The sequence below is a fragment of the Seriola aureovittata genome, chromosome 16 (genome assembly GCF_021018895.1).
Source record: "Seriola aureovittata isolate HTS-2021-v1 ecotype China chromosome 16, ASM2101889v1, whole genome shotgun sequence".
Lineage (NCBI taxonomy): Eukaryota > Metazoa > Chordata > Actinopteri > Carangiformes > Carangidae > Seriola > Seriola aureovittata.
In genome coordinates this window covers 19,879,920-19,892,860 of record NC_079379.1, presented here as the reverse complement: position 1 = coordinate 19,892,860, position 12,941 = coordinate 19,879,920, and the positions used below count along the sequence as shown (strand labels likewise).

The 12,941-nt window shown below is 43.0% G+C and overlaps 1 protein-coding gene across 2 annotated transcripts in view; it reads right to left on the bottom strand.

Annotated features, from left to right (window-relative positions):
* The window catches only part of trit1 (tRNA isopentenyltransferase 1), a 46,910-nt gene that overhangs the window by 15,486 nt on the left and 18,483 nt on the right, over positions 1-12,941 (bottom strand). For both annotated transcript variants that reach the window (XM_056399920.1, XM_056399922.1), the window contains exons 5-8: positions 11,473-11,615; positions 11,197-11,308; positions 1,413-1,525; positions 1,188-1,265 (exon numbers count right to left, since the gene is read on the bottom strand). In XM_056399920.1, coding sequence (XP_056255895.1) covers positions 1,188-1,265; positions 1,413-1,525; positions 11,197-11,308; positions 11,473-11,615 — 446 coding nt within the window. The remainder of the gene's footprint in view (positions 1-1,187; positions 1,266-1,412; positions 1,526-11,196; positions 11,309-11,472; positions 11,616-12,941) is intronic.

Below are 12,941 nucleotides of genomic sequence, written 5' to 3'. Positions count from 1 at the left end.
CTAAGCCACTTGGGCCTAACAGGATTAGGAGGCTGGGTTACTGCAGGGCATGCTGCTGGTGGGACAGAGAGGCCAGGTTTCCATTTGGAACAGAGAAACACACAGAGCCTTTATATACATTTAAAACACGTCTGACTTCCACGGGTTGCGACCAGGGTGGGAAATCACCACCTGCCAAACACAAGCTGATTTTGGCTGTGCTGGCTATATTTATCTATTCTGCCGTGCCAGCCTCTCTGGCAGGTAACCAACCACTATAGTTCATTTCTATGCATTCGGTGCCACAGGGGACTTAGTACTGGAAAAAGGGTCAGCTGCAGGTGTACACCAGGGATGGCTCCTGAAACATTATCTCCTCGATAGCGTCACAGGAGATCACGCAGGCTGCATAAAATCAAATCCAATTCCGTGCCAGTGACTAAATAAATCAGATGTCCACACCTGAAATATACAACACTATCTGACGTGGGTGTGTTTTCAAACCACAATACCTTTTTAAACACACACATCCTGTCACAAAAAAATAAACTGTTGAAGGAATAGTTAGATATTTTGGGAAATACACTTACTGAGAGTTAGATGAGAAGATCGATACCACCATCATAAGAGCATGCTAAATATTAAGCAACAACTAGGAGACAGTTAGCTTAGAATAAAGACTGGAGGCAGGGGAAACAGCTAGCCTGTGGTTAGCTTAGCATAAGTGGTATCAATCTTCTCATCCAACTATTGGTAAGAAAACAAATAATTCTATTTCTCAAAATGTCAAACAATTTGTTCAAACATCTAAAATATATTATAGAGGCTGTAATTTGTTTTGTACAGAATGAATGACTCCTTGGTAAAGTGAGGAAGAGCGTTTATATTTGTTGAAAACTTTTACTGAAAATTAAGGGATGTCATGATTGTTTTGGAAGTGACATCGCCCTAATCCTGCTGCACGCATGCACACACACACACACACACACACACACACACACACACACACACACACATTACACTCTGTACCTTGGAACACAACACAGTGTCTGAGAGGCTTATTGTGTGTCTAATGGAGTGCATGAATCGTAGCTTGTTAAAGAGAGTGCTGATTGGTAATGAACTGGACTGTGGAGGACAAACGAACACAGACACACACACACACACACACACACACAATATGAATGAGGTGGGTTAAAGGTACTCACGTTTAAGGAAGCGGTTACGGACCCATTTATTCTGTTTGCGGGCGTAACGCTTTGTAGCGATCTTCACAGCTTCTATACCTGCACAGAGTTAATTGGAGGCTGTTATAGATGAAAAGGAGACAGGTGAAAATCTTGAAATACATTCATCTGGTTGATCAGTCAACCAGTCGGCCAACCAGTGACTCTAAATTCATCTCTGAGACTTTGATCAAGTATTTTTCTGACCTTTGTCTCGTAGTGTGTGTTTCTCCTGCTGGGTTCTGCTTTCAGGAGCAGTCAGGTAGTCATGAAACTCCTTAAAACCAATGGACTGGAAAATCCCTTGTTGATAGCTCTGACTGGAGAGGAGAGGAGAGAAGAGGAGAGGTTTTTAAAATCCCTTTATTAAACCATTGCAATACCTACAATACAAAGATAGAAACCGTCAATCCAGAAAACGTGTTTCTTTAATCAGAAATTTACCAACAGCTCCTCATCCTCCCCCACAGAGCATAAACCCCCCCCAACAGTCCATAGTCTACTGAATGTATGTATGTAGTCTGACTACAAAACATACAATCACCCACCTCCGGATCCAGGTGCACTCTGTATCTGTTTGGTAGCTATTCCACCGTTTCCAACCCTCCACTGGAGGTCTGCTGTCCGCTTTGCAACGGGCAGCTTGTACACCTGGACCGCCAACTGCCTTTCGGGGAAATGTCTGGGCCAAACGATTCGGTCCACCTCGACTCTGCGATCCCTGCCAAGGAGCGCAGCTTCAGGACCTCAACACAGATGTGGTGGGCTGCTTTTCTCCCCACATCCTTTAAGGTTTCCAAGTGAGGGGTTTTAAACGACAGGAGCTTACCTCCTCCCTCCTGGCACTCCCCCACTGCTGGGGTGATAAGCAGAGAGGGGAAACTATATTCACCCCCTTCCATCCACTGGTCACACAGAGTCCAGTTTTCTGCAAATGCTCTCAGGGATGGTGGCAGGGCAGAGCGGACTTCCTCCACCACTTTTTTTAACAGCCTGATGGAGGTGATGTCACTCCTCTCTCTCAGGGCGTCCATGGAAGTTGCTGTCATCTTCATCAGAAGACACAGTTTGGTGCAACCAGCTTCTCAGAGGCTAGCTCGCAGGCTGGCAGACTGCAGTGTCCAAGTCTCTATAAAGCTGTTGAAAAGCAAAGGCTCCTCAAACAGCCACATGTCTCATCCGCAAGTGCTAGCTTGAAAATCAGCCAAGCCTGCAGTACAGAGCTGTTAAAAGGTGTCAGTCCACCAAGATCCACATCTTCAGGCCGTATAAGGAACAGCTGTTTATCATAGCCCAAACGCCCAGCTCTCCTCAGCAACAGCTGGGCTGTATTGAGCCAACCTGGGCCAGAGTTGTACAGCAGTTTTTGTGCAGCCTAGAGTCGAAATGAGGCAATTTTTGACTGGATGTTAATCAGTCCCTGACCCCCTTCAGCCACAGGCAGATAGAGGGCTGCAGCCCGGACCCAGTGCTTTCCAGACCGGAAGAAAACCACAATGGCTCTCTGAATATCCTCCACCAGGCTTGTTGGTGGGGTCAAAGCGATAAACCTGTGCCAAAGAGCCGAGGCAACCAAGTTATTGGCAACCAGAACTCTTCCCCTATTTGTCAACTGGGGTAGCAACCATTTCCATTTAGAAAACTGAGCGCACACTTTCTCCGTAACTCCCTCCCAGTTCTTTGACTGAAAACCCTCAGTGCCCAAAAACACCCCCAGTACTTTCAACCCCTCCTTTCCCCACTCAAGTCCTCCAGGCAGACTGGGCACCACCTGATCCCTCCACTGTCCCACCAACAAGGCCCTTTCATGAAGGGACAGGATGTCCTGCAAACACTGAACATCCCCCTGGCTTGTGACAAAAATATTAACGTCATCAGCATAAGCCGAAACAGAATGAGGGGGATGATCAGGATTGGAGGACCCTGGCAGTGAGAAACCACTGAGCCGACCCCTCAACCTCCCCAGCAAGGGCTCAATGGCTAAGCTATAAAGTTGACCTGAAATAGGACTGCCTTGTCGTATCCCTCGCTGCAGAGGGATTGGCCGACTCAGCCCTGCCACAATCTTCACAATACATTGGGCACCGCTATACAATTAACCAATCCAAGCCAGAAACCCATCACCGATGCCAAAAGCCATAAGTGCAGAAAACAGGTAAGAGTGATCCACCCTAATAAAAGCCTTCTCCTGGTCCAAACACAGAATACCAAAATTGACATTATTATAAGACCCATAAACATCAATGACATCATGACTAAGGAAAATGTTGTCCATGATTGTCCCGTCAGGTACACAATATGTCTGGTATGAATGTACAATTATTTCCAGGATGTCCCTAAGCCTTTTCGATAAGGCTCTGGAAAGCACCTTGTCGTCTGTATAGAGGAGGGTAACTGGCCTCCAGTTCTTAAGTAAGGCCAAGTCTCTTTTCTGCAGCACGGAAAGTACTGCTTGCTGACAGGAAACAGGAAGAGATCCTGCTCTAAAACATTCCAGCAAAACAGCATGCAAGTCAGATCCGAGAAAATTCCAGAACTGCTTAAAAAAGTCAACAGAGAGACCATCGATCCCAGGTGCCCGCCCTGATGCCAACTGGTTGACAGCAACTGTCAACTCCAGGCTGAGCTGAGGAAGCCCCTCAAGGATCTCCTCACGACAGTCCTTGCTGCATTGTTCTGCCCTGAAGAGGTCAGAGTAGAAGTCCATTGCATGTCTCCTCATCTCATCTGGGCTCGTGGTTATTCAGGTCATCTGCTTCCTCTGTGCCACCAATCTCTCTAGGTTGAAAAAGAACGAACTTGGGGCATCCATGTCCTTTAACTGGAGGAAGCGAGACCTGACGAGGGCTCCCTTCACTCTCTCCTGCAGGAAGGAGCTCAACTCCAACCTCTTCCCCTGCAGCACATGACCCATGGTGGGATCCGAGTCTCTATGTAGCCCTTCCTCAATGCTCCTAATGCTGGCTTCAAGCTCCTGAACTGCTGCCTTCTTCTTAGCAGTGGAATTGGAGGTGTACTGCTGACAACAAAACACAAATTTGTGCCTTACCAACCTCCCACCACTGCTTCAAGGGAACGAAATCACCTTTTTTTAATTGCCATTGCTGCCAAAAGTGCTCTTGGACCTGGCGAACTGACTGGATTGTGGATGTTTCACCCTCCATGTGTCAAACAGGTCCAAATGCGTGATGATGCTTTTAGGGCTCTGAGATGACTGTGGGTGGGGTTCCTCACCTGTCCTGTCCATAGTAAAATCTAGAGTAGCAGTTAAAATCCTCAGCAATAATTAATTGATTAATTGATTTAATTAACTAATCTTTCATCAGGTTAAAAAAAAAAACCCACTCTTTCTCTGCATACATATTACCAAAACAGAACACATAACTCTCTATTTCAGCCCTAACAATCAACAGCCGACCCTTCACCACTTCAGTAGAAGATAAAACTGTTGCATTTGCAGGTGCTCTAAACAGAACAGCTCCCTGCATTGACGTTAGTGCCATGGCTAAGAGTATATGAGCCCTCCCACCATAAACCCCAATCTACCTCATCTGCTGGACTACCAGTGTCTCTTGCAAAAACAACACATCAACCCTTTTCTGAGTAGAAACTACAGAAATTAATACCCTTTTGTGCCTATCCCTCCCACCATTAATATTCAAAGACCCTATTTTTAAGCTCTGCATAGAAAGGTGAGAGAAGAGGACCAGGCAAGATGAAACAAGCAGCGAACAATAAAGAGGGGAAAACACTGTGTGGTACATGATCATGTTACTTTCTTGCTCTTCTAGTAGATTTACCTTTTTTTTTTTTTTGCTTTTCTCAGAGTTGCAATATGCTTTTTAAGGTGGAAACATTTCTTTTCATCCAAGAGGTCAAAACCAACCAGTCAACATATCAACAGATTTGATGAACTTGTCAGTGTCGCTGAAGTAATAACTCACTTTAAGACTTCTTAAATGTTACATCCAGAAAATGACTGATGTCTTATTAAAGAATAGAGATCATCAACATTCCTGTTGCTTCCACAGACAGTCATACTCCATGTCTTCACCTTCACATGATACCTGACTATTAAGCACACTTTTTCCTTCATTGGTGATGACAATGTTATCTCTGCATGCAGAACTTGTTGAAGCTGCCTCCTTTGCAGACTGCGATTGCATTTCAGTGCCTGCAGACTGAGAGCTGCTAAGGTTCTCTGCATCCACCAAAGTCTGTTGCTCATGCTGACTCTGTTCCTCCCTGTCATCAGACCTATTCTCACAATGTGAAGCACTGGCTGCTGTGCTCACAGCACCGGCATCCGCTGCCTAAGCGGCACCAGGAGCGACGTCAGCAACAGCAGCAGCACCGCAGGTGTCCCACACTCAAAACATTTCAACTGTCCTGAACTGGCATACACCATGTAAGAGCCATCACCATGCTTTACTCTGAAAGACACCTCCATTGTTTGAGTAGGTGAATCCAAGAACATGAACACCTGCTGCCTCAAAGACTGCACAAGCTTCAGTTTTGGATCCTTACATCCCAAACTCACTATCTTAAATCTACAAGCAAATTACCGAACCTACGGAGCTCGTTCTCTATCAAGTTATTAGGCATAAACGGCGGAACACCGGATAAGGTGATCCGCGTGGAGGGAACTGACAGCAGTGAGACCTGCACAAACGCCTCCCTGATAAACACGCCACTCTCTATCAGCTGATGCACCTGATGCTCCTCTTCTACAAACACAACCACTGCTTTGTGCATTCGTGACGCAAAAGACAGATTGTCGTGTAGTACCTGTTCGCCAACCACCAGCAGAACCTCCTCCACGGTGACATTACTATCCGGCGGGACTATGCGTACTGCCTGCCGGATAGACGGAGGTGGCGTCTCGGAGGACGCCATTCCTCCAAAAAAAACCACCTGACAAAAAACACAGATCGCTCAGCCAACACTGAGAAAGGTATTGTAAAAGCTTATCTGATTATGTACAAGGGACAGCTGAAGAAAACAGTGGGAAAATCTGAAAAATATGGATAAAGACCATTCAAAAAACCCGTGCCACTCTCACGTCCACCACCACCATAACTCACACTCTCCGGAAACGGAAACCAGAGAGGAAAGGAGGAAATGAAACATTATCCATCAATACAAAAAGTTTCCGTCTCCAGCTTGACATTTCAAGACACCCAGTGGTGACTCATGTCACCTTCTCCTCCTCCGCCTCTTCCTCTATCTCCCCTTCCCTCCCTGAACGAAGAATATCCGTCTGAGCAGATGTGAGGCCCTTCGGGGGACAAAGTGACAGAATGACATAAGAAAAAGTGAAAGGCACTGGCAGAGAGGCCCACAGGTGCTGGGACTATAGTAGCCTGACCGGGGTGACATCAGGTTGGGGCAGAAGCCGCTGGTTACCTCACCAGACAGTGTAGACAGAACAATATCAGACCATATCACCCCAATTTAGACAATTCTGCCTGTTCAAGCCCAAGCTGTACCTTTCTGATTGTAGTAATATCTGTTCTATTGCAATTCGTGTTAAGTTCAATAACCTGATCCTTTTCTGAATTTGGAGTGATTGCAAAAGTAGCAGAGGTTAGCTGTGGTGTCATTTTTCTTTCTGCCAGTGCAAGAAAGTGTTTTTTATTCTATCATAACAACTGACCTGACTAATAAAAAATCAATGTTTAATTGAAACAGTGGAACAGTGGACTGAGGAATACAAACTGTTACACTCTGTGTAATGGACAGTACTGTGTACACATAAATGTTAGGGATACAACACAAAGCTGCCATATGTGTCTGCAGTGTTTCCACAGAATTATATTATATTTGTGGTGTTAACCGATGGAGGGCTTTCTTACACTAATTATCAAATAACATACATAAGGTGCTCAACTGCAAATATTTTAACGCCTCGTGAAAAATAAACATATATGTTATTTATTAATTTCTTCTCGTTATATCAAACAAATAACAACCTACAAACTCAGTCGGGTCAGTTAGGGTTGGTTACATGTGATTGGCTAGTGAGCCCGCACTGGGCACCCTGAATGACAGGCACACAGATAGGGATGGTCCTTTGGCCCAGTCTGACAATGACAGACAGGTCTGTTGTCAATGTGTTTGAGAGAGAGAGAGAGAGACAGACAGACAGACAGACAGAACGGCAGGCAGGCAGACAGGCAGGCAGGCAGGCAGACAGACAGACAGACAGACAGGGGTGAGGAGGGGCTGAATGAATCAATGCACTGGGCACAGTTCTACCCATTTGAAAAAGGAAAAAACAAAAAAAAGGGAAAAAAAAGAAAAATCAATACGTGGTGGTAGGAGTTGATATTGTGCTGGGCTGCCTAAAATGAATCAATGTATGGGAAACGCTGGTCTGTTTTTTTTTTTTTAACAAAAACATCTGTACTACTTTCTTTTCTGTGTTCAATTGTTTTCAGCTGCTATTTATACTGTCAAAAAAAAGTACATGCACTTTTTGTTAGTCAAATAATAAAAACATGATTTGTTTTTTAATCTGTAAAACTAAAGGTGGAGGTAGAAATCAATAGTGGAAATAAATATTTAACAGTGGGGAAAAAAGGCAGAATTTCATTGGGCCATATTGTACAACTTTTGGGGCAAATTGTGTCAATGACAGATCAGTGTGAGTCAGGTATTACAGCAATAATTCAAATGTTAGGGTGCATTGTCTGTTCATATCCATATAATGTGTTCATTTCCATCCCAAATAAATACAACAGCACAGTTCAAGCTTTATTTTTACAGCTGCCATCTTCTCATAGGCCTGACTAAAACAATTTCATTTCCTTCGATAATATCACTGAATTCACCATTGTACAATGACCTGCACAGTTTATGATAATTCTTAGATGTTCTGATTTTCATTCCTGTTATTGGCGAGTTAACAAAAAAAATAAATAAAAGCCTTTTTGGAGCCAACAGGAAAGAAAAATTGAACCTGTACTCTCATAATGTTCAGGTCATTACACTGAACATTTGAACTAGAATTTTTTTTGGTCTGGTTTGTCCTTTTTCTTGCTGTCAATTTTGTCTCTTTCTAAAACACTTTTATTCTTTTTTTTGAAACACATTGTAGACCAAACATTGTAATAATAATAATTACTATGTTTAGCCCATTACTTATAACATTTAACAGAAACAAGAAGAGGAAATAACAAAAAATAAATCTGGCTAGACGGGCAGAGACAGACATTTGAGAGTAGAGAGAGAGCACAGGAAATGTAGAGTCAATGGAGGGAGGAAAAGAAAGACAGAGGAAGAGAGGGAGGGAGGGAGGGAGAGATCTGACCTTGATGTCTGGCCACAGCAGCCAGCTGGGGATGGAGACATGAGGGTGAAGGAGAGACAAACAGTGAGAGAGAGAGAGAGAAGTGAGGGGGGGTAAAGTGCTTGGGTGATCGGATTGCTGAGAGGGCAATAGTGGCAGAGAGAGAGAGACAGAAGGAGGAGGAGGCTGGTTGATGAGGTGGGATGGGGTGATGGGGTGATGAAAGATAGGAGGGACGAAAGAAGGGAACTGGCAGCTTCCTGGGCATGGTTCCATCAATGCATCAACTCGCTGCAGCCACACCCCAACACACACATACAAGTATCAATATCTGCTGCCATAGACACACACACACACACACAGTAGGATGTTTCCACATATCTGTTTCAGCTATTAGTGAAGCTCATGTACATGTTTATACATATTTCATGTTGAACACAAATCTCTTATTTAAACATTCTCTTATCTGTACTTTTTTCTTTGTAAATGCCAAATTCTAACGCTGTATAAATATGTTAAGATTCATATATTTTACACATGTGACAAAGTTGTAAAAAGATCCTTATATACAGATAAAAAAAAGGAATAAGAAAATAAACCACATATGACAAATTGATGCATTTAGCTCCTGTATTGCACCATATGGTGAGTAGGTAGCTGCTGTAGCTGAATCTAGAAATACCCTGGTAGAGATAAAGTGGAGAATTTGTTCCTGCCAAAGAAAGTGCTTGTTGCTGGAAATTAAAAATAAAGCTTGCTGAATCAATCGGTGTTTGCTTGTTAGCAGAAATGTCAATCATGGCATTTTCCATAGCAGGCTGTGAGTGGTAATTCATGGACAATTACAGAGACTCTTTATCTTACAAATTGTCCTCTGGTGCGGCACCTGTCGTGACTCGCACTTGAACGTTACATTGCAAGAAGGTAAATACACACTGACAGATGTTCTGTTGGCACAGGTGTGACATTAATGATGTCTGTGTTTTCTGAAACACTTCTCCCACAGGTCAGAAAATGTCATTAGCAATTCCAATAAATTCCATTTCCAAACCTTCAATAACAAAATGACATTTGTTTGCAGCCTGTTGATTTCAAGTTGTAGCAGTTTTTTTTGTAACTGTTAGCTTTTCGGTCTTCATTTAATGAGCAAAACATATTCAATCAGTCATTCATAACAAATCACAGCACACATCAAAGTTTGGTGTAAAGTATTTTTTCTCATTCAGCAACAAGTTTTATTGCCTGTTCTTGGCGGCCATGCTAGAAGGACCGTTGTGGTTTTGGCAGAAGTACGCCAACCAGGCTGTAATGTAAATGTTTTGGTGAAACTACAGTTTTATTCCTACAGTGGCCCTGAGAGCTCAACACACTGCAACTTATTATTATTTAGTTGTGTTGTGTGTATTTGCAGCACATGTGTTGTCAAATTGATGAAGATGTTTTCTGAATTTGTGTTTTGTCTATTTGCATGTGTTTTCTTAAGTTGCTGTGTGTTGGGCTCTCAGGGCCACCATACATTCCTCTCTCTGAACCCTGACGGCAGAGGCCCCCGTCTCCTTTGGTTTTCAACCAAGACCTTGGAATGGCCAGCAATGTATTACCAGAGGATCTCGGACTGTGTCCTGGCTCATAGGGGGATAAAAGCTCAGAAACATAGGGAGGGGCCCGCCCAATTAGAAGAATTTAAAAATAAGACGGTGCTGCCACATTAGAACTATAAGAGGTCAGTTATTTGATAATGAAGCACAGTGAGAAATGGCAAAAATAACCATGTGTCTGGATCATAATAATCCAGAGACACCACCACACAACCCTATTCATTGTACAGAAAACAGTGGATCTATACAAAAATGAAAGAGTGACGTAGCTCCAGTTCACTACTCATCATGTGGTTAGCGTTAAAGAAATGTCAAATACAAGTTGGTAATTGCGAGAGAGACAAAATGTCAATCTTGATCATGTTAACGTTATCTTGAAATAGCATCCAGAGTTTAACAGAAACCACTGTACTGTGAGTAATTTGTTCCGGGACCACCACAATGTCCATCCAGTGTGGGCTGCACTTCCTGAGGCCCTGAGGTAATAAGCACCAATCACCAAACTCCCCTGGCAGCGCTAAAGTCCTACAGAGAGGCCTTATCTCTGCAATTATTAATAATCACTGAACATCCTAAAGAAATATTAGTCCCATCTGATCTAAACTCGCAACAGTGTGGGCTGTATCTAAATTGGTCTCCAGGCCTTTGGGAAAGGAAACCGTACAGAACAGAGTGACCTGTCAGAGTAGGAAGGAGAAATAAATAACTGGATAGCTACTTGGCCGAGTTCACCTCACTCCTATTGCCCTGGTTACATGGACGACAGGAGTTAACTCTGGCTTCAGACTGAGCGTCTGGATCATTAATTTAGATGAGGAAGAGAATGTGATCTTGAACTTGCAGGGACACTGACCCCTGCTCATTAGAAATGACTACGGAGCCAGAGGCAAATAGTTTTTGGCCCATATAACAGTTGATTTTGCAGAAGTCATATGCAACATTTCACAAGATCCTAAAATCCCAGTTCCAATGTTTTTTGCCTTGAGCGAAGAAACTATCCAAAAGATAAAAAAAAAAAAAGATAATGAATTTGGGATAAACAGGATCTGGTTGACTGTGTTTATTCAGGAGGGTGGACATGTTTCGCTGCGGATTTGCTTACCTGTCATCCTGGACTTTCTGCTGATTATAGCGGACATGGAAGTCTCTTAGCTCCTCTATCAGTCCTGCAGACAACATCTCATCTACGCGAGCATCCAACCGCTTGTCTAGAGCTGCAGGGGAACGGAGAGGAAAAAAAAATGTATAACAAGTGTACCAGAAAAATAAGACAGACACGCCTAAAATCTTATTTCATGCTGCACTGAAGCTCCCATATGAATATCGGCATTTCTGTTCTCTGAATGCAAGGAAATTGACGCGATCGTTCCTTCCTTACCCTCCATGTCTGCATGCAGCCAGAAAATGCAGGGGTCTGGGTACCTCAGCGGGCCCCCCAGCCCATCGGCTCCCTCCTGCCCCCTCTGCTCCTCCAGCCAGTGACTGTGGGGGACGCCTGTCTCCTCATGGATTTGCAGGCTCCTGTAGATAAACATGCAAGCAAAGACGTTAAGGTTAAATAAACCCCTCAGTTGCATTTCCCTCAGGAACATTGTGCAGACATAACTACACAAATCATTCTCAGAGGTTTTTTTTCAGATTGAAACAAATTCCTATGATCTCCAGTATACGGTGAATTTAAATCCCAGTCCCTGGATTTCTGGCCTCGGTGGGTAAACTGAGATTAGGTGAGTTAACCATCCACTCATCCATTAAATCCAATGTAAATGAAAACCCCAACCTTGCCTTGTGATGGACAAATTAAGAATCTGGTTTGAGAAGGAAAAGATGACTGCTGCACCACAAACAATACAAAACTGTACAAATAAAAAGGTGTAAGAAAAGAAGTAAAACAAGGGAAAATATAAACCATGATCAACACATTTTCTCTCCAGTACACAGTTATCTTTCAGCCAAGCTTTCAAAATGTTCAGATTTAAATCCAAACCGGATTCTTTAGCTGTGCCTGGTTGCGCTCTGAAGTTATGATAAAAAAGATGATTCCTGTCCTCTGTTGTCAACTAGAAGAACAGGGTAACCTAACCTGCTCACACAAAAGACCAGAGTGCACTGACTGCTACTCATCAAGCTGTGAGTGTGTGTGCATGTGTGTAAACAAACAAAATGTCAGCGTAGATTGGGTGGAGGTCGTATACTGTGACTGTCAGCCTGAGACAGAACATTAGCCCTTCAGGACCCCACACAAAACATGAGAAAACTCAAAAATGTTGTTCCGCATGACTCATGTACACACAAACAAGTTGAAACAAGACACACCTAAAAACACTATACACCATATAATCCAGAAGGTGAGAAGAGCAGTTTCCCTGTGCACTCATATAAAAATGCTGTAATTCTGTTGCTGAATTAGAGCCATCCGCATAAAACACATAGCATTGTTTAAATATTGACAATGTTTAAAATTAATATCAGATGATTATGTTTCCAAACAAGGTAATTTTATCAAAATATAAACAGTTTCTCATTTAATACCGACGCGAACATGGACGTTTGAGCTTTAGTGAAATTATTAATTTTGTTTTTGGCCATTCACACTAGCAGTTTAACAAGGTTGGTGGTAAACAAACTTAATTTTAACAAACTCAAACATAATTGAAGAATTTCAAAATAGTGCTATAATTCAAAATTCAATCAGTTTAATGACAGAATGAACAAAGAACAGAATGAGAACATACGTAACACAATCAGCTAGCTTAGCTAGCAGCTAACCCTTGCACTATTTTTTGATAATCACACAATGTTTATTATGGGACTGAAAATGTTAAATATTCCTGGCTGCATTTTTAC